Source organism: Gossypium hirsutum, chromosome D13, assembly GCF_007990345.1.
Source record: "Gossypium hirsutum isolate 1008001.06 chromosome D13, Gossypium_hirsutum_v2.1, whole genome shotgun sequence".
Lineage (NCBI taxonomy): Eukaryota > Viridiplantae > Streptophyta > Magnoliopsida > Malvales > Malvaceae > Gossypium > Gossypium hirsutum.
Window position 1 is genome coordinate 1,222,308 of NC_053449.1, and position 22,352 is coordinate 1,244,659.

Consider the following 22,352-nt stretch of genomic DNA (forward strand, 5'->3'; position numbering starts at 1 on the left):
TGAATTATTCTTTGAAAAAAACCCTTGAATTTTATATTTTTTTACACTTTTACACATTTGTTTTTATTTAATGAAAATTGATTTATATTATTAGTGGGTAAAAATAGGTTTAATATATCATTCGATACTTCAGTTTAGTTTCAATATTCAATTACGTATCTAAATTTTCTTTTGTCCCAGTTCAGTACTTAATTTTAGCTTTAATGTTCAATTTGGAACATAGACCAAACAACCCAATGAGTGTTTGACATGTGTATTTTAGTATAAAAAAATATAGGTACCTAATTGGGGAAAAAAAAGATTTAGATACCAAATTGAACATTGAAGCCAAACTCGAATACCAAATAGTATATTATCCCTATAAAAATAAGTTTAGTCGTGTATAAATTAAAATCAGGGGTGAAGCCAGAAAATTTTTTAGAGAGGATCGAATTCAAATTGTAATTTTTATGATAGTAAAAATATAATTGCTTCATTTTAATAGCCTATATCTTTATGTTTTTTAAAGGACTAAATCAAATTTTTATCATTTTTAGGGGCCAACATATATTTTTATTTTTATTAATTTAAAATTTTAAAAATCTTAAAAAAGTTAAATAAAAAAATTTTTCATTTTAAAGGGACCGAGGACATAAAAGCCTATAAACTTTTATCTTTTAGCTTAGTATTTACATTTCTAATTAAGTAAAAAAGTTGAATTATGTTAAATCAAACTCAAGCTTTTTTTTTTAATTATTTGCAATTGTTGTTAATCAATTTCTAGCTTTTGTCAATTTCAGAATCTATTATTTGCAATTGTTGTCAATCAATTTCAAAAATTTATTCGTCTAAAAAATTTAAAAATTATTTAAATAATATATATTTTAAAATTTTCAAAAACATCGCATTCTATCCATAGATATACCTTCTCCATTTTTAACTGCAAAACCCTCTTTGCCAAAAGGGAAAAAGAAAAACACATTTTTTTTGTAAATATCTTGCATTTGGGCTCTTTTTACCTAAATTTTATAAAAAAAATAAATTATTTATTTAAATAATACGTGTCTAGAATTATTTATCAAAATAATATAAAATAAATAGGTGATGGCCTGATAGTCAAGGATCTTCATCGCCCTATGTGTGATCTAGGTTCGAGTCGCGCTAGTCGCGTTAGTTGTTCGGACTTTATCATATTATTGTAATTCACAAAAAAAAGAAAAAGAAAAAATGAATAGGTATCTTCTACGAAATTTGATTTGTCAATCTTTAGAGCACCATTCATATATCAATCTAATTTCGGCAATACTAGACATACATGTTCTCATATTAATTTGACCATTATAAAATGTGTGGCTGAAATGGATTTGAAAAAGTAAATTGAGTTACTAAAATCCTACAAAATTTCAAATTCTCCAAGTTTTTTATCTAAATAAATAAATTCTTTTATAAAATTTTGAAAACCCTAATAGAAATGACATTACTCCTGCAAATCTCTTAGACACACTCTCACTCTTCAAAAAAATTTAATAATTAATAATTAAAATTGAATCACTTGAATTTGTAAATCTCTTATTCCAAAGAACTACATAGTTTAATTCTTTGATAGGTCTAGTGAGATTTTTTTTTTGTGAAAAGAAACAAAATAGTTTAATTACATTTATATTAAACTGAGCAAAAACGCCACTTTATTACAGTAAAGGATTGCTAGCATCTCCCTAGGAGGATCCTCGAATACCTGTAGGCCCTCTTTCTCATCCGAGGCCATTTTAGTTATATGGTCAGTATCTTGGTTATCCTCCCTTGAGACGTTTCCCAAACGTCATTCCCGACATGCATCAAAAGTTGTTGGATGCACCTGATCAAAGCAGAACTCGATGCTGCCAATGGAGTGCCTTGGAGAACCTTGACCACCTCCAAGCAATCACTTTGAATTGTCACCCTTTGTTACCCGCAACCTTGAAGAGGAGCAAGACCATCCAGAATACCCCATAATTCAGCATCAAAGACTGAACATTGCCCTAAATAACAATTGTACCCTAGAATCCAATTTCCATTTCTGTCACATAAAATTCCCCCAGCTGATGCAATTCCTGAGTCTATCTTAATGACACCATCAGTGTTTAATAGTACTCTTTAAGGGCTTTGAAACTTCCAAGCAATTTTCTAAGTTGCATATTTTTTATTCCAAGATCTCTCCCAAAACATCCAATACGCACTTTTAATGGAAAAGGAACCCGTTGAGGTACGAAGCCAGGCAATCCTATCAAGTCCAACTATAGGATGAAGAGGGGGAATACAAACAATTCTCTTTACAACATCTTCAGATAACCAAACACGAAATTAATCTAGATTCCAATAGCCCTCTTTTGTCACCATTTCATTAAGTATCCAATCCAAGACAAGATTAGCATGAGAGGGAATTTCCTATCGACTAGGCTAAATTATCTCGGAGTAGGGGCCAAACCTTAGAAAGGGCCCTCCAAAGAAACGAACATCGGGCTCGTGAAATATTTTCAGGCATATCCTCCTTCATACTATACTTCGAGTGTAAGACACGAACTCATAAGGTATTCGACTTTGAGGGTATATTATAGCCAAGTTTCAACAAAATAGAGGTGTTTTGATCCTTCAACTGCCTAAAATCAAGACCACTACATGAGCGGGGTTGAAAAATAGATTCTCAACTGTATAAAGCCATCTTCCTTCTACCATTCAAGGAACCCCAAATAAATTGTTGAACTATACACTTTATCTCCTCACCGAGTCCCTTAGGGATTGTTAGGATCGTCCCGAATAAGCAACGAACAAGTAAAAATAGTAGAAGAAATTGAGAAGATGAACACACAAATTTAACGTGGAAAAACCCCTCAAAAGAGGATAAAAAACCACGGGCAAAGATAATTTTACTATAATGGCAAAAGAATGAAGAGTACAAAAGATGGAGATAAAAATTAAACCCCGAAAACCCGAAAAACAAAGAACCCTCAAACGTAAACACAAAATTCTCTGAATGTGTTATGAGTTCTAATCTAATGGGTGTCTCTTAATTCTAATATTGTAAAGGAGCCTATTTATAGGCTAAATTAGTAAGTCAAATAAACTATACTAATAAATGCTAAATATATTATACTAATAAATACTAAATCTTCTAGAAAGAAAATATATTTTTGTTTAACTTGACTTGCAAGCAATCTCTTAGAATTTGGGTCGCACAATTCTAACAATCTCCACCTTGACACGAATTCTTTCAATGCCATCTTTGCCAAAACCCGCCACGGGCCTATCTTGAACTATGCAGGGAATTAACTGAGTCGAATCTATGCTTAGAAGCTGGAAGACTTCTAGCCTTCGACTTGTGCATTGCCAAATCAAAACTAACCCGGGTCTGATTTTCACGAATATAGTGCCCTAACTTTTCAAAACCTGCATCCAAAAGAGAACCTCTCTTCAACGAAACGGTCATACCTTTTTCCCTCCTATGACCAAGTTGCCTCCGCTTCAAATGAGTTGACTTTGACTCCGTAACGGACGAGGGACGTCCGATTTCACCGGTCACTGTAGAACCTTCCAGAATATAAAGACTGCCGGTTCTTTTACCTTTTAACAAAACGAGAGCTCCACGAGATACTTTAATGTCGCTCGACTCGATGTTGATTCTGCATCCTTTCAAGTCTAAAATACTCAAGGAGATGAGATTCTTTCGTAAATCAGGTACATACCTGACATCTGAGAGTGTCCTAATCGTCCCATCGTGTATCCTAATTTTAACAGTACCAATACCGATTATTTTACTATATGAATCGTTTCCCATGTGCACAACTCCACCTTCAACTGAACTGTATGTGGAGAACCATTCTCTATTAGGACACATGTGGAAAGAACATCCTGAATCTAGGATCCACTCAGACGTAAGCTTGGAATTATCGCTCGTTGACACTAACAAGAAATCATCATCGCCTTCATCGACCAAATTAGCACCAGCTACATCTTCCTCGTTACTCTCAGCAGCTTTTTTATTTCGCAGTTTATAACAATCTGCTTTGACGTGACCTAACTTTTTACAATAGCGACACCTTTTGTCTCGTTTCTTTGATGCTACCAAAACGGAAGCTTGCCTATCTACTTTGCTATTCAAACCAAACTCATTGTCGAGTTTGTCTCTACTCAACAAATGACCCTTCACATCTTCGAACAAGAGTTTGTCTCTGCCATAAATCAGGGTTTCCCTGAAAGACTTGTATGAAGAGGGTAAAGAGCATAATAACAGCATAGCTTGATCTTCATCGTCAATATGAACCTCAACGTTCTTTAAATCATTTAAAAGAGTGATGGATTGACTGATGTGATCTTTAAGAAGCTCACATTCGTTCATACGAAACGTAAATAGACGTTGTTTCAACACTAAACGGTTAGCCAGAGACTTAGTCGCATAAAGAGTTTCTAACCTTTTCCACAAGGCGAATGAGGTCTTCTCCATCAATACCTCCTGCAATACTGTATTCGCGAGGCACAACTGGATTGCAGACAAGGCCTTTTCATCAAGCTCTTCCCATTCTGTTTGATTTAGATTCTCAGGCTTTTTCCCTGTAACAACCTTTTTCAAGCCATTTTGAACTAGAATTGCCATCATCCGAACTTGCCACAGATTGAAATTTGTCTCACCATCGAACTTCTCAATTTCAAACCTTGTTGCTGCCATCTCTGAACGGGCTGATCTATGAAAGTTAAACTAGCTCTGATACCACTTGTTAAGATCGTCCCGAATAAGCAACGAACAAGTAAAAATAGTAGAAGAAATTGAGAAGATGAACACACAAATTTAACGTGGAAAAACCCCTCAAAAGAGGATAAAAAACCACGGGCAAAGATAATTTTACTATAATGGCAAAAGAATGAAGAGTACAAAAGATGGAGATAAAAATTAAACCCCGAAAACCCGAAAAATAAAGAACCCTCAAACGTAAACACAAAATTCTCTGAATGTGTTATGAGTTCTAATCTAATGGGTGTCTCTTAATTCTAAGATTGTAAAGGAGCCTATTTATAGGCTAAATTAGTAAGTCAAATAAACTATACTAATAAATGCTAAATATATTATACTAATAAATACTAAATCTTCTAGAAAGAAAGTATATTTTTGTTTAACTTGACTTGCAAGCAATCTCTTAGAATTTGGGTCACACAATTCTAACAGGGATCATCATGGATTGCATGCAATAACTAGGTATAGTCAAAAGGATTTATTGCACTAAAGTAACTCTACCGGCTAGAGATAATTGTCTGGCATCCCAACTTTACAACTAATTGCGAACCTCTTTCACCACAAATCGCAAAGTGTTGTTAGTGACATTTTCATGAAAAAGAGGCACTCCCAGGTAAGTTTTAAGATTCTACACTCTTTGAAATTCGAGAAGAGCACTAATCAAATCTCCTAAAGCATCATCAACACTACTAGAGAAGAAAATGTTAGTATTTAAAGCATAAACTTGATAACCAAAAAAAGCATAAAAAATTCCCTAATATTTCTTTTAAATAGACGAGCATGTTGCATGTTTGTTTTACAGAAAATGACCAAATCATCTGCAAAGAAGATGTGTGATACACTTCTTGCGCTATAAGGATATTACTAGTAATATTCCTTCCAGCAATAAATCTAGTCTGCTCCTGAGCAATAATCTTAGGAAAGATTATTTTAAAACGGTTAGCAATAATTTTCATAATCAACTTGTATAAAACAGAGCACAGACTGATAAGGAAAAATTGAGAGAAACTTTCAAGACTTGAGACCTTGGGAATAAGTACTAGCAACATATTATTAAACTCTAGATCAATAGTTCCTCCAGCAAATATATTTTTAACCCATTCATAAATTGCGCCACCAAGTATTCCCCCTATTTATAAAAATGAAGGCTTGAAAAACATCACTGTTAGGGGCATTCAATGGAGTCATGACAAATAGTGCCTTCTTAATTTTCTCATTAATAACCGCCTTACCCAAAAACTCAACATCATAGGAGTCAAGGCGTGGAAATGAGCTAGGAGGTAGTCCCCTCATAGGTTTCAAGATATCACCATACAACTTTTGGAAGAAAATAACTACCTCATATTGAAGGATATCTGCAACATAGATCCAAACACCTTTTGTTGTTTCGCAGAGTAGTGATTCAGATTGAAGGATATCCACTATGATGTTGGAAGGTAACATTGGTATCGGGGCTTCATTCAAGGAAAAGCTTATGCGTACATCTCATATTCAATCTGGACCCTAGGGAGATGAGAATTCAAACTGTAAGAGGGTGATGTGATAACAGAATTAATAGATGGCATTCCTTCAATTCATTTCCCTAATAGAGTCTATTGCTTGATTAAGAAGAGCATGGTCCATACAATGATCATTAAGTTATTGGAAAGAGCTGGTTTAGAATTTTCCAAGCAAGCAAAGTCCCAATTCCATAATTAACTCTCTTAGGACATGATCCTTGAAATACTTATCGTAAGCTGATAAGTATTTCGTTGTACTTCTAATTATTACTTGGTCGGTGTACGCTTGCATCGTTAACAACTCAATCCAAAACTTTAAGTTTTTTTTTATAAACAAATCGAGTGAGCTAGGAAGTAACGCATTTGACTAAAGGAATGAGGAATCCTAGCAGCCCTTTTTGCTCTCCATGGTGGTGGTGTTGAACGCCTTAAAACATCAACTTTTCCACCCCTAGTACACACCATTTTTTGAAAATATTTCGAAAGGATTTTAGAACATGGATGGAAATAGCAACAACAAACAACACAAGAGCCTTTTAACTAGATCTTTGTAGTTGAGTAAAATTAGGAAACTTCAAAACCATGGTAACAAAAGCCAAAATTTTTAGTATTTAAAGAAAGCTATGAATATCCCTCTAGATTAGGAATTTGCAAGTTTTTGTTTTCTATAAAAAAAAATACTCTAACAATTGATTAAGTCTTAACTTAATTGACAATATTACTAATGTGTAATTAAAATACGTGAGTTTAAGTATGCTTAAATATGTTTTTCTTTAATTTAAATGTTTAAAAAGTTATGGAAAAGAAAAATCTAAGACAACAATGTCGGATTCAACCAAATCACTAATGAAGTGGTGTAATTGGTGCATGCATGCAATACCGGATTCTAAAATACATAATATATTCTAAAAAGAAATTGTAATATGCATGATTTCAGTGGGGATCCCACTTCAATGAGCAATTCCACACCATTGTCAATAAATGGTTGAACCCCGCCGACTGATGGTAGAAAATATCGTCCAATTATTGGCAAAATTTTCTTTGAATATACCCTCACAAGTTATGCATGCACCACCGACAACCCATTGGAAGGCCATTAGGAGACTTGTTCACTATTTGAAGCTCACACATTCATACCAACACTTAAAACATGTCACACCAAGCCATCATAAGGTCATGCATACTCTAAGGCTAATAGAGCAGGGATAAATAATTAAACCTCAACTTTTCTAATAAAATTTCAAATAGCAATAACGGTAAGATTAGTTATTATAATGGTGTGATTAATATCTTAATATGTTTGGATTCAAATAAAGATTAAGGAAGGGGCAAGCAGAGGCCCTAATCCCTCTAAAATAAAAAATTGCTACTTTAATCTCCCTAAATTTATAAAATCTTAAATTACTATATGATAAAACTATAATTTAACCCAAAAAAATGCTAAAATTTTGATTTGATCTTTCTGAAAACCATAAAGATATAAATCAATATGATAATGAAATTACATTTTAGCTCTCATAAAAATATATAATTTAATTTCGACTCCGAAAAGAATTACTATATGACACACGTCCTCTTACATTAACAACAATACCAATACCAACCAAATTTATACTCAATCGACTGATTTGATTATCTTCAATATATAATTTAATTTCCATTTGAATTTTTTTAAAAATTATAATATTGTATGATAATCATGATTTTTTTCCCATAATCGTTCTGAACGAAACTATTATCTAAGTGCAATTGCTGAGTCACTAATCTTCTCAAATGAGTTGCGCATCCCATTGCAAAAGAACAAATTTTCACATATATTTTGTGACAACCTAGAAAGCACCAACTTGTGCCAAAATCCAGTGTTTCGTAGCTTAATGAAAACACATATACAGCTAATGACTTTGGTTTCGTAGCTGGCAGCCACACTTGCAAAAGCCTCTCTCAATCCAAGCTTTCGACTGTAATCTCCATGTCGACTAAAAGACTAGCAATCCCTAGCTATCTCATTTTCAGTAATTATGAAAACTTTTGTACTAAAAAAATAGATTATATTTTACTTTTATTATTTAATAAATAAATAAATTAGTTATTATACATTAAATTAAAGAATAAATTAATTTTCTGCATATAAAATTTTATTCATTTTTACTGTTAAAAATCAGTATGACTAATGAAATAACTATATAATTACACGAGACATACCACGTGTACCTCATGTTAACATGCAAATACTAGTTTTTAACAATAGATGATGTGATTTTTAATAGAAATGCCAGTTTGCATTTTGATTTAACATTCAATGATTTTAAAATTTAGTCATTGTACTTTTATTTTCAAGAATTTAATTAGTCATACTTTTCAAATTTTAAAATTCAAGTACAATTGTTAACATTGTTAAATTTTTTTAAAAAATTGTTGATATGACATGATGAAATAAAAAAAAAACTCATTTAGTAGTCTTGTAAGTAAAAAATAAAATTCTAATAAATCTAAATTTAACAAAAAATAATAATAATATTAGCATTTGAAATGAAAGACTAAATTTATAGAAATAAAAACAAAAGATTAAATTTTAAATGTACAAGTAGTACAAAGCTTAGAGCAAATATATTAAATGTTGTAAAATAGACATGAAAGTTGTTTATCCTTTATTTATTAAACATGTAGGGTTAAAATGTGTTGTTACACTCATGGTACATTATCGGTACGGTCGGTGCGTATTGTTCCAGTCCTAAATCGGTGCCAAATAGTCTATGTTTCGTTTCAGTTAAAATTTTGTATTTTCTCACCGTTTTGGTGTGTTTTAAGTGGTTTCTGTCAATACCGACTTGTATCAGTGTATACTGACCTGTACCAATTGGTACAAAATTTTAGTATTTTAAACTAACTTTTATTTTTTTTAAATTTAACCATTTTTATCCTTTCTATAATTACATTTAAAATTAGTAGTGGTTACATTTCCTATGTGATGAAAGAATATTTTCATATTAAAATTATATTTAGAAAAACTTAATTGATGATTGAGTTATAGGTAAAATGATAAAATGTGGTAAAAGTATCATGGAGGTTCTTATATTAAGGGTCGGGTCGCATTTTATCTCTTCTACTCAAAATATAGATAAATTAGTACTTGTACATTAGATCAAAGAGTAAATCGGTCCTTCTGTTAAAAATTTCATCCATTTTTTTACGGTTAAAAATTGATCTTTATAAAAATAGTAAATGACAAAAACACAATTATATTAATATTCAATATTTTATTAAAAAAACTTTTAAGTAATTTCAAATACCAAGTTATTTCGTTCATATATAGGTAAAAGTATCATAAATGTCTTTATAGTAGGAGTCGAATTGCATTTTACTCCTTCTACTGAAAAAATGGGCAAATCAATCCCTATACGTTAGATTAAAGAACAAAATAGTCTTCCTATTAAAAACCTCATATATTTTTACTATTAAAAACTGGACATTATACATCAATATAAGGTACACACATGGCACACTATGTGTTACTCTTTAGTTATTCTATCAGTTATGCCAATTTTTACAGTACAAATAGATAATATTTTTAATAAAAACGGCTAATTTACTTTTTAATTAAATGTACATGAATTAATTTACTTATTTTGTAATAGATAAACTACTGTCTACAAGCTTCATCTCTACAGCCTAAAACTAGATGCGTCCAAATGCGGTACGGACTGCACCAGAAACCAAACAGCATAGTTTCCAATTTACTTATATATTATATGCAGCGTCCAGATACATTGCATCCATATTATCTATACATATACATTGTTGGTTAATTTTCTTAACCCGAATCGGTAAAAGTATTATGAAGGTTATTATATTAAGAGTAAAATTATTTTTAATTCTTTCTATTTAAAAAATAGATAAATTAGTTCATACACATTAAATTAAATAATAAATTGGTTATTTCTGTTAAAAATTCATCTATTTTTATTATTAAAATTGGTTTTTGTATGTCAGAATAAGGGATCCATTGCACATAACGTGTAACTTTCTGATTATTTTGTTAATAGAAAGAATGAGTTTGCTCTTTAATCTGATGTACTGGGACTAAATTTTTCATTTTTCGAGTAAAAGAGGAAAATTATAATTTGAGTCCTAGTACAGGGGGCTTCGTGGTATTTTTACCGATTGAATCTGCTATGAGCAATAGCCAATTTGTGTCTTCAGGACACGCAGTTTTCTTGCAAATTTCTAGCAAAAAATCGAGGAAGCAAAATCATTAACACAGCTAGTATTAGCGTATGGTTATTAGTCATTTGTTCAACATACACAAACTCCAGGAAATATGGCCAAAGAGTTGTTCAAGAAACGTCCTTTTACTACATTTTTATATATGCGTTAAACGATATTAATACTTGTAGGTCCAAATTACCAAATAATAAGTAGCTTTGGCCATACTCAAAAATTCCCTGTTAATGAGAGCAGAAATGGTAAAAATACCACAGAGATCCTTATACTAGAAATTGAATTGTATTTTGTTTCCTCTACTCAAAACTAGCTAAATTAATTTATGTACATTAAATCAAAAAGCATTTTGCTTGAATTATAGCCTCTCCATATCAGTATGAGGTATACATGCTACTATCTGATTGCTCCATCAATCACATCAATACTTAATAGTAAAAATGGATGGAATTTATAACAAAATGGCTAGTTTGCTCTTTGATCTAATGTACAAAGACTAATTTATCTATTGTATGTATAGAGAAGATAAAATGTAATCTAACTATTAATGCGAGTAACTTCATAATATATTTACCAAGCAAAAACTTATAAAAGGCTGCTAAAAAAATGGGTCAATTTTTTCTAGGAGAAAAAGAAAAGAAAAGAAGTTGAAGTAATATTTTGTTGGGTGGATTGACTTGAACGACGATGAGGAGGATAATGATGAATGTGCAATGTTAGAAAGCATAGTAGAGTGTCCCTACAAGCAAGTAAATAGTTTCATATATTCATGGGATGTGCAAAAACGCCATTTTTGTGGCATTATGTCAAATATCATGACAGCTAAGAACTAGCCTTCTTTTTGGTCATTGTTGGATGCTGAAGGTGATGAAAGCTGGTCGCCACCTCTTCTCACTGTATCCAACAATATCACAATTCACACCTCTTTTGACTATTATACACTCTCACTTTTAACCTTTGCTCCCAAACTCTATTAGTAAAGCAAAATCTATGAGAAGTTTCTATGTTACGAGTAAGATTGTATTTTTTTAGGTTAATTATAAAAATAGTTATTTTTGTTTGTCTCAAATTACATTTTAGTCACTTATGTTTGAAATGTTACGTTTTAGTCACTTACATTATTATTTTGTTACGAAATAGTCACTCTACCGTTAAGCTCCGTTACCTCCCTAGTGACAATCCTACGTGGTAGTCTAAATGGGTTTTAAATACCAACTTGGATGTCCAACTGGGTGAAAATAGTATTTTGAATCAAAATGAAAAAGAAAACTAAAATAAAAAAGGAGACGAACGGTTTTTCTTTTTCAGTTCAAGGTGTAATTAATTTAAAATATTCAATTAATTAAAAATATTTAATTAAAAATCTATTCTCGTCTCAGTTGGACAGCTAAATTGGCATTTAAAACTCATTTAGACTGCCACGTAAGATTGCTATTAGGGAGGTAACGGAGTTAACGATAGAGTTACTATTTTTATAGTTTACCCTTTTCTTTTCTTTACTTAAAAAAAGAGCAAATTAGTCTCTGAAAGTTAGATCAAAGAGCAAACAGGTTCATCAATTTCTACTGTTAAAAACTAGTTTACTGACGAAATAACCAGGCATTTACATGTATTGTGCCAAGGGATAATTTTTAACCGTAAAAGTAGATGAAAATTTTAACAAAACCCATTTGCCCTTTAATCTAATATACAGAGACTAATTTGCTCTTTTTTCAAGTAGAATGGGTAAAATGTAATCGCACTCCTAATACAAGGATTATCATAGTAATTTTATCAAAATTTCGGTAGCTAATTTATTTTTGGTCAAAAGTAATACATAAACTATCATTTTTGTCTTATTTACTTTTCCTCTAAAAATACAATACCAGCTAATAATAACTCACACCAGTTTTTAACAATAGAATTGAATGAAATTTTTAATAGAAATGACCATTTTTTTATCTAACGAATAGGGATTAATTTAACTATTTCTTGAATAAAAGGGATAAAATATAATTTAACTGATAATATAGGACCTTCATGGTAGTTTTACCCATATTCAATTTTTTTTTCACACTTGATATATGATCTTACATTTTATCAACTTATCAAGTCCTTGTTGCTTCCCAACACTTTAGGCTTTCCTTTTCATCACCCAACTTTTTCCCCCTGTACACGTGGGCCATCCTTGTTGATCACCTCATGAAATTTCAGCCGTCCATTGAATGCTGCCATCTTCTATATATACCCTATCAACCATGTCTCCAATAACCCATTGCTTCAAACTGTTCTTTCTTCTTAACTATCCAAAGCTTTTCCTCTTCTTCTCTTCATTTCCATCATCATTTTGATCTAGAGAGAGCACCCAATAACATACTATCAGTAGTTTTCTTTTCTGTGAGGTTGCAACCATATCGATGGCTTGTCTAAATAATATTTGCAAAGAGGTTGGTCATTTTTCTTCTTTTCTTTTGAAGAAAATTCATCATCGTCAAGCTGGTGTGATGAATGAGTACTTTTAGCATCAAGCAAGCAAGCATTTCATGAGAGAAAGCTTCTGCTAATAATAGTTTCCCTTTTACATCATTTGACATAGCTATAAACTGTGTAAAAGCTGTTTAATCGTTAAATGTAATAGCTAAATTATATAAACTAAGGACTAAAAATAGTAAATATTTGAAGTTTATATTTTTCATGAAGGACTATATATGATGAAACAGGTGAGTGATGAAAAAAAGATGACAAAGGAAGAAGAGGATTACACCTTAGATGGAACTGTGGACCGACATGGTCAACCTGCTATTCGGTCCAAAACTGGAACTTGGGTTTCTGGGATTTTACTACTTGGTAAATTATTCTCCATGCTTTTATCTCTTTTTCAATTTAGTCCCCTAACATTGTTTTGTGTTTTCCAAAATACACGTAAATTTAGTTGCGAAAATGACATGACATCACATATCTATCTATTAAAATTATATCCTTTACTAAATTTGATTTCACGACTCAATTTTTTATAATTTTATTTTTAATACCCCTAATAATTTACAATTTTATTTATTTTAATCTAAAAATAGACAAAAGTAATTATAATAATATATGAATTTTAAACTTATTAAAGTTCACTTTCTTTTTGAAGATAAACCGTGTTGTAACACATGCAAAACATTTTCTAATTTTTAACAGAAGACAAAGTGAACTTGAACACGTTATTTGCACCTCTTAATTGTTTTTTTAATATATATATATACACACAAAGTTGAAGTAACTTTCTTTTCTTTTATTTCCCTTCTATAGAATTCCTTCAATTCATTAATTAAAAAGTATTTATGTATGTATTTGATCAGTGAATCAAGGGCTGGCAACATTGGCATTCTTTGGGGTAGGTGTCAACTTAGTGTTGTTCTTGACCAGGGTGCTCGGCCAAGACAACGCCGAGGCCGCAAACAGCGTCAGCAAATGGACTGGAACCGTCTACATTTTCTCTTTACTCGGTGCCTTCCTTAGTGATTCTTATTGGGGAAGGTACAAAACTTGTGCCATTTTCCAAGCCATCTTTGTTGTTGTAAGTTGCAAATCAATCTCTTTTTAGGTAAAAGTATCATGAAAGTCTCGCTATTAAGAGTTAGATTATATTTTATTTCTTTGATATAACGTACAAAAATTAATTATCTGTTTTTAAGTCATTGTATAAAGACTCCCATGATACTTCAACCACTGTTTTTCTCATTAAAACTTTCATTTCTTTCTCCTTAATTGATCCAACTTTGTTGTTAATACAGGGTTTGGTGTTGCTATCAATTTCGAGCTCGGCATTTTTGCTCTATCCCAAAGGTTGTGGTGATGAAGAAACACCATGTGGAACTCACTCCACTTTCCACATTGTGTTCTTTTATTTAGCCATATATATGGTAGCCCTTGGAAATGGTGGTTACCAACCTACGATTGCTACATTTGGGGCTGATCAATTTGATGAGGAAGATCCTAAAGAAGGGCACTCCAAAATTGCCTTCTTTAGCTTCTTTTATTTGGCTTTGAACCTTGGGTCACTCTTTTCCAATACTATATTGGGTTATTTTGAGGATCAAGGAATGTGGACGCTTGGATTTTGGGCATCAGCTGGCTCTGCTTTTGTGGCATTGGTCTTGTTTTTGATTGGGACACCAAGGTACAGGCATTTCAAGCCTCAGGGCAACCCTCTTTCGAGGTTTTGTCAAGTGTTGGTTGCTGCGATAAGAAAATGGAAGGTTGGGATAATGCCTGGAGATGACCATTTGTTCGAAACAGACAAGAACGAATCCGCTATTAAGGGTGATAGAAGGATACTCCACACGGAAGGGTTCCGATTTTTGGACAGAGCTGCGATTATGACACCAAATGATTATGCTACCGACGAAGAAAAAAACACAAGGGGTCGGAATCCGTGGCGTCTATGCACCATAACACAAGTTGAGGAAGTGAAATGCATATTGAGATTGCTCCCAATTTGGCTATGCACCATACTTTACTCTGTTGTGTTCACTCAAATGGCATCTCTCTTCGTAGAACAAGGAGACGCCATGAAAACGACCGTCTCAAACTTCGACATCCCAGCGGCAAGCATGTCTAGCTTCGACATACTCAGCGTAGCGACGTTCATATTCATTTACCGACGAATCCTTGACCCCATCATTGCTAGAATAAAAACAAACCCTAAGGGCCTCACCGAGCTTCAAAGAATGGGGATCGGTCTCGTTATAGCTATACTAGCCATGGTGGCAGCAGGAGTTGTCGAGGTTTTCCGATTGAAATACGCGAACAAAGATTGCCCAAACTGCAACAACGCGAGCTCGTTGAGTATATTTTGGCAAATCCCTCAATACATGCTCATAGGAGCATCAGAAGTATTCATGTATGTTGGTCAATTAGAGTTCTTTAATGGACAAGCACCTGATGGGTTAAAGAGCTTTGGTAGTGCACTTTGCATGACATCCATATCATTGGGAAATTATGTGAGTAGCTTGTTAGTGACCATGGTTATGAAAATTTCTACAAGAGATAATATGCCTGGATGGATCCCTGGTAACCTCAACAAAGGCCGTTTGGACCTGTTTTATTTCTTACTGGCGGCCTTGACGACGGCTGATCTCATGATCTACATAATCTGTGCCAAGTGGTATAAGTGTATCAAGTTCGATGGAAGGACTAATGGAGATGATGATGATAATAAAAAGTCTCGACCTGTGACAGTAGCAGCACAAGCAGAGTTTAGAGTGTAAGATTGTATCACCGAAAACGCATTGCCAATGGTGTGAATGTGAGATAAATAAAGAAAGAAACCAAGAGGCGCTTCAGCAATGAAACTAGGAAGAGAAATTAATGCCATAGAATTGATGGCAGTTTTCGTCTTTTGTCTATGTGGAGCTAAGCACTGAGGTGTTGATTAAAAATTAGTCAATTAATTAAAGAAAATTAAGTTCATTTATTTGATCTACTCTATACATCCATTTACTGTGATATAAAACTGTCCTGTAATTTTTCAAAGTATCTAAATAGTCATAATAAATATATATATTTCCTAGCAAACTAAATTTTATCAACTTTTGGGGACGAAAGTAACAATTTCTCATTTTAAGGGGATCAAGGGTCTTGCCGACTCTTCTTTTCGTATCTAAATTCAAATTTAAATTTTGAAGATAATATTATTAAGAGGGATAGTTGCCTTATTTACAATTTACATATGATCTAACCGAAAATTATATCACACTAATAACGGGTTAGTGAAATGATAAAATTTTAATAAAAATTAAAATTTAATGTATATTGTAAATGGTATAATTTTAATATTTATCCTTAAAAATAATTATAAAATTGTTTAAGTACAATAGTAAAAATTAATGGAATACAAAAATAAGGCTAACATGAGGGATATTTTCGTCTAAAAATTGTAGCATTAAGGGTAGTTTCGGAAGATAGAGCAAAAGTAGTTTTGGACCCGTAGGGCCTAGTGGGAAAAAAATTGACCCAAGAAGCTCCCACCAAGCCGCTGAGCTTTACAAACAACTCCCCAAAGGAGAGCTTGATGAAGTCATAGCATATATGTTTATTATTGTTATTTAACGAGTATGGGTTCAAACTTACAAAATGCGGATATTTATGTCATCTTGGTAAGTGATTGTATGTCATACATAGTCGGATTCAACGAGATGTTTTCATTTTACGAACCCATCGTCTCAAATATTCGGGATTTTGTCAAAGTTGAGAGGCAAAGTCTTGAACCGAAACAATACTTATCTATTCAAGAATCCATTTAAGTTGCAATGTGTGACATTTTAAAGACTTCTTCATAGTGAATCAACCTCCCCTCAACAAAATGATATACTATACAAGTTTTAGTCGTGTTAGCAACTTTTCATAACATTTAATTATTGAAATATCACAAATATTAGAGTAAAATACATAAAAACCTTAGAGACATAACAATTTTTTGAACCTTCAACTTTACAAAAAAATCATTTTAGCCCTTCATTTAATTTTTTACATCTTTAACCTTTAAACTTACATTTTTTTTATCAAATCACCCTAAAATGAATGAAAAATTTAACGCTTTATAACTTTGCTAACGTGACATATACATGGATTGCCACATGAATGACATATCAACATTTAATTAATTTTTTTAAAATTTAAAAATCATTAAAATGAGAAGTTGGTTTTGGTTGTATTTTACATTTTGTTACAATAAATTAATAACATCAATTGCTTGTGTCCACAATCAAACCCATATCTTAAAAAACAATGCTGTGGCCCAAAGGAGAAAATAATATACGTCTACCAGAACCGGCGGATGGAACAGATCCAATCCCATCAATTTGTCAACTTTAGGGGACAAGAAATTATAAACTCTTCGTTGAATTTGTGGAATGAGTCAATCCAGTGTTAATTTAATTAAGAAATTATAAGAATATCATTTCGTATTTAAAATAAGTTATGTTTTTTAAGAAAATTTTAATCTTTTTAATTTAAAATATATATATACATGTGATCAGATTTGAACCTGTTGATTAAATTGGTAAAATCTTAAATTTATCACTCAATCAAAGCTTCATTTTAATTATTTTTATACACTTCTAATGTTCGCAATTTATTATCCTCGTCAATTGTATATCTATGCTAAAGAAACTATCGGCTATTAACTAACTAAACTAAGAAAGGAAAAAACTCTAAACCTAAAAATTGTGAAGAGAATAAAAGAGAAGCTAAAAAGATGATAAAAAGTTTCTCCTTTATGTTTGACATCAAAAATGCCTCTAATACATTCAAATTACAACCCTAAAGTTCGAAAAAAATTTGCTCTTGTAGTGTATGGTGTTGGACGCAAAATTATCTCTGAAGTATATTTCACCTCGTTTGACTATAATGGGTGTCATGACATCTTCGACGGTGGCATAATATAGGCTTTGAGGGTTCTCGATGTCGCGACACAAATTAGATGGTGTCGCGATGTCCTCAGTAGTGGCCCTAGCTCCTTCACTTCAACCGTTTGTAATGGAGTCGCGACTTTGGGCTCAGTGTTGCGGCACAACATACCTAGTGTCGCGACATCCTCAGCAGACTACTCCAGGTTGATTTCTTGTTGAAGTTTTCTCCCTTGAGGTGATGGAGGCTCAGTGTTGCGACATCTTGGCATTAGTGTCACGACTAGGGTGAGTGTTTGATCGAATTGAGTCGAATTGACTAAAAAATATTTGAGCTAATCAAGTTGAAGGGTCATATTTTATCATCTTAACTCGATTTGAAATTTTCTCGAATCAAGTCGAGTGAAATGAAAATTGAGTTGAGACGAATAGAGTGAAATTGTTCGAGTTAAATTTTTAAAAATAAACATGTCAAATTAAAATATTGTTACAAGATAATTGGTTTAGTTGCATTTTATTTGAATTGAGAGAATAACAAAAAAAATCTGACTTTACTTTTTTTTTGTTTCCGAAGTAACTCTCATTAACTAGTATTATTTTGATATGAACTTTTAGAAGGAATTTATCAAATTGCTTCGATCTAAAATCATCCCCTTTATATGATCGCCTGTACGGATCTACTAGGTATATAGACTTTAATTTCATACATCTGTTCGGTACCAGTCCACTTACTATAATTTATTTAACCCTATACCATGTTTACGTATGCATAAGAAGGGCTTTTTTTATTTATGTTCGGTTCGGGGAAGCTAGATGTTATATAATATTCTACTAAATAGGTATCCATGACATCTAAGTCTTGAAAAAAAATAGATAAGATTTGGTCTTGGCCCCATCGAATCTAAAAATTCTTAATTTTTTGAACATACAAAGACAAAGAAGCCATTGCAATTTTCGGAAATACTAGACCTACTAAAGGCACAAAAATAGAAGGAATGCTGCTAAAAGTTGTCATAAAATGAGTATATTAGAGCACATAAATTTGAAAATATGTATATTTGAAAACTTTTTCAAAGTAAAATAAAAAAAATTTTTGGCATGATAAACTTGAATAATTAATTAACTTATTTAGATCTCAAAATTATTATTCTATTTTTTAAATTTTTAACTTTCTTTATATATTTTTTAGAATTTTTATAAATATTTTTTAAAATTTAAAAAAAATTTAATTTTGCTTGAGAGATACCAATTTACTCATTTTCAAACTTGATAGGGACAAAAAAGATATTTACACCAATCTATTATTCAAATTATAAAATCCAACTCGAAACTCGAATAATTCGAATAACTCGATTCGATTAACTTGAAATTCAAATTTTTTTCGATTCTTTTCAAATCAAATCGAATTTTACTCGAGCTTAATCACGACACCCACATCAAATACAGTTTTCCTACACAAATTCAAATATCCCAATAGCACCATTTTGTGAATTTAAGTTTCAAAAAAGTTAAAATTAAAAATAAATTTCATTAATACTAAAAACTAAAAATAGAAAAAAAGTAGAGAAAAGAGATTAATGTAGAGAGTCTAGGGTTTGGAAAGTGAATGCAACAATCGCCTTGGCGGGAACCGGGGAAAAAAGATATAAACAAGTAAAATTACACCAAAGAAAACCCTAAATATAAATTTCCAGCACATCCCTAAATTGAGAGAGACAGAGAGAGATATGGGGAAAGACGAGGAGGAGATGCGTGGCGAGATCGAGGAGCGACTCATCAACGAAGAGTACAAAATTTGGAAAAAGAACACTCCTTTCCTCTACGATCTTGTCATTACCCATGCCCTCGAATGGCCTTCTCTCACCGTCGAATGGCTCCCCGACCGTGACGAACCTGCCGGCAAAGATTACTCCGTCCAAAAGATGATCTTGGGTACTCACACCTCTGAAAACGAACCCAATTACCTCATGCTTGCTCAAGTCCAGCTCCCTCTCCAAGATTCCGAGAACGACGCTCGTCAATATGACCACGATAGGTCTGACCTCGGTGGGTTTGGGTGTGCTAGCGGTAAGGTTCAGATTATTCAACAGATCAATCATGAAGGGGAAGTTAATAGGGCTCGTTATATGCCTCAGAATTCTTTTATTATAGCTACTAAGACTGTTAGTGCTGAGGTTTTTGTGTTTGATTATAGTAAACATCCTTCGAAACCGCCTTTGGATGGGGCTTGTAGTCCTGATTTGAGACTTAGGGGTCACAGTACTGAAGGTTATGGTTTGTCTTGGAGTAAGTTTAAAGAAGGTCATTTGCTTAGTGGTTCTGATGATGCTCAGATTTGTTTATGGGATATTAATGCCACTCCCAAGAACAAAGCTCTTGATGCTATGCAGATCTTTAAGGTTCATGAAGGCGTTGTTGAAGATGTTGCCTGGCATCTCAGGCATGAATACTTGTTTGGGTCTGTTGGGGATGACCAATATTTACTTATTTGGGACTTGAGAGCCCCTTCTGTTACCAAGCCTATCCAATCTGTAGTTGCTCACCAGAGTGAGGTACCTAATCTTTTCTTTTTATTCTGTGTATTTAATTTGTGTGCGTATGTAAATATATGAAAAATTTAAGCTTTTGTAATGAACAATTATGAATTAGCTGATTTTGGAAAATTCACTCATTAATGTGATAGAAAGTGATCAAAACAACAACATATGAACTTGTGCTAATTGTTTAGTTATAATTCAGATGAGTAGAGTAGAATTTTAGGGTAAAAGTATCATGGAGGCTCTTGTACTTGTAGTTAGATTGCATTTTGTCAGGCAAATTAGTCCTTGTACATTAGATCAAAGGGAAAATTGGTCTGTTGTTAAAAATTCCTTCCATTTTTACTATTAAAAACTGGTCTTTGTACATTAGCACGAGGTACATGTGGCCTGCTACGTGTAACTATCTGGTTATTCTATTAGTCACGTCATTTTTTAACAGTCGAAATGGATGAAATTTTTAACAAAAATGACCAATTTGCTATTTGATCTAAAATATAGAGACTAATTTATCCATTTTTTTTAGTAAAGGGGGCAAATTGCAATTTGATGCCTAGTATAGCGGCCTCCATGATACTTATACTGAATTTTAGTTTGTATATGCTTTGATTGGAAATGCTAGCAAGTCGTTTAAGTTTGATATTAATTTGTGAGTTTGGCACATTTTGTTGTTTGATATTTATTGTTTTCGTGTTATTAGGTCAACTGCTTAGCTTTCAATCCCTTTAATGAGTGGGTTGTTGCAACGGGTTCTACCGATAAGACAGTTAAGTTATTCGATCTACGCAAGATCAGTACTGCACTCCACACCTTTGATAGCCACAAGTAAGAAGGATTTGTGAATTATTCGTTTTTTCTCTTTTTGGATACTTAATCCATTTGTGGAATTCCTGGAGATATTTTAGTAAACTATTCATGAACTTAATTCTGTGACTGTGTGCAACAGGGAAGAAGTTTTCCAAGTCGGGTGGAATCCGAAGAATGAGACTATCTTAGCATCCTGTTGTCTTGGCAGAAGGCTCATGGTATGGGATCTCAGCAGGTCAGTAACTCATTGCCAAATTATGCTCAGTTTTCCAAGTGAATCTCTTTTGAAACCGCTATATTCAACAATATTATCGCAATTCGAATCTTCTTAATGCAGGATCGATGAAGAACAAACACCCGAAGATGCCGAAGATGGTCCACCTGAGTTGCTATTCATTCATGGGGGTCACACTAGTAAAATATCTGATTTTTCATGGAATCCATGTGAAGATTGGGTTATAGCTAGTGTAGCTGAAGATAACATCCTTCAAATATGGCAAATGGCGGAGAATATCTACCACGACGAGGACGATGTACCCGGAGATGAATCTGCCAAAGGCTCTTAAATCTACTTTTTTTCCCCCTTTGAGGGGAGAAGAACCTAATTTGGGTTAGCCTGGGAGGTTGACAAAATTTAGGAGTAAATTTAGTTATGTTTTATAGCCTTGCTCTCAACTCTTTTATTCCCTGAGTGAATTGGTGTTTGATCCCATGTCCTTAACTGTACTGATATTAAAATACATGTATTAGCATATCCTCTTTCACCTAGATGATTTTTTTGGTGAAAATACCTCTTTGGCCCCTTTTAATTTTGATGTTGAACAAATTGATCCCTCTCAAAAAAGAAAATCAGAACAATTTAGTTTGTCAATATTTAAAGTGAGTAACTAAGGATAATAGTCCTAAGTGTTAATGATTTTTGTCCATTGCCCATTGTACATATTTTTATTTGTATAATAAGAAGTTCATCTTTACAAAGTTTATCCATTTTGTCAATTTGGTCTGATTTAACAAATTTAGCATAATATTTATATATTTTGTCAACATTCACATATTTAAGTTTATTGTTATATCAATCTAATTATGTATAATTTTTTTTACCAAAAAAAATATGTATAATTGATGGAGAACATTAACACATGATTAATTATTTTTAGTTCATTTTCTAAACTGATAA

The 22,352-nt window shown here is 32.5% G+C and overlaps 2 protein-coding genes across 2 annotated transcripts; both read left to right on the forward strand.

Annotated features, from left to right (window-relative positions):
• Positions 1 to 12,706: 12,706 nt before the first annotated feature.
• On the forward strand, positions 12,707 to 15,898 carry LOC107918456 (protein NRT1/ PTR FAMILY 7.2). Its single transcript, XM_016848027.2, has 4 exons — positions 12,707 to 12,884; positions 13,158 to 13,284; positions 13,782 to 13,999; positions 14,217 to 15,898. Exons 1-4 carry the CDS (start codon positions 12,855 to 12,857, stop codon positions 15,690 to 15,692), a joined length of 1,851 nt encoding a protein of 616 aa, XP_016703516.2. The 5' UTR covers positions 12,707 to 12,854; the 3' UTR covers positions 15,693 to 15,898.
• Positions 15,899 to 19,415: 3,517 nt separating this feature from the next.
• On the forward strand, positions 19,416 to 22,158 carry LOC107920532 (WD-40 repeat-containing protein MSI1). Its single transcript, XM_016850278.2, has 4 exons — positions 19,416 to 20,383; positions 21,069 to 21,193; positions 21,315 to 21,410; positions 21,513 to 22,158. The coding sequence occupies exons 1-4, from the start codon at positions 19,559 to 19,561 to the stop codon at positions 21,739 to 21,741; spliced, it is 1,275 nt and encodes a 424-aa protein (XP_016705767.2). The 5' UTR covers positions 19,416 to 19,558; the 3' UTR covers positions 21,742 to 22,158.
• The last annotated feature ends 194 nt before the right edge of the window (positions 22,159 to 22,352 follow it).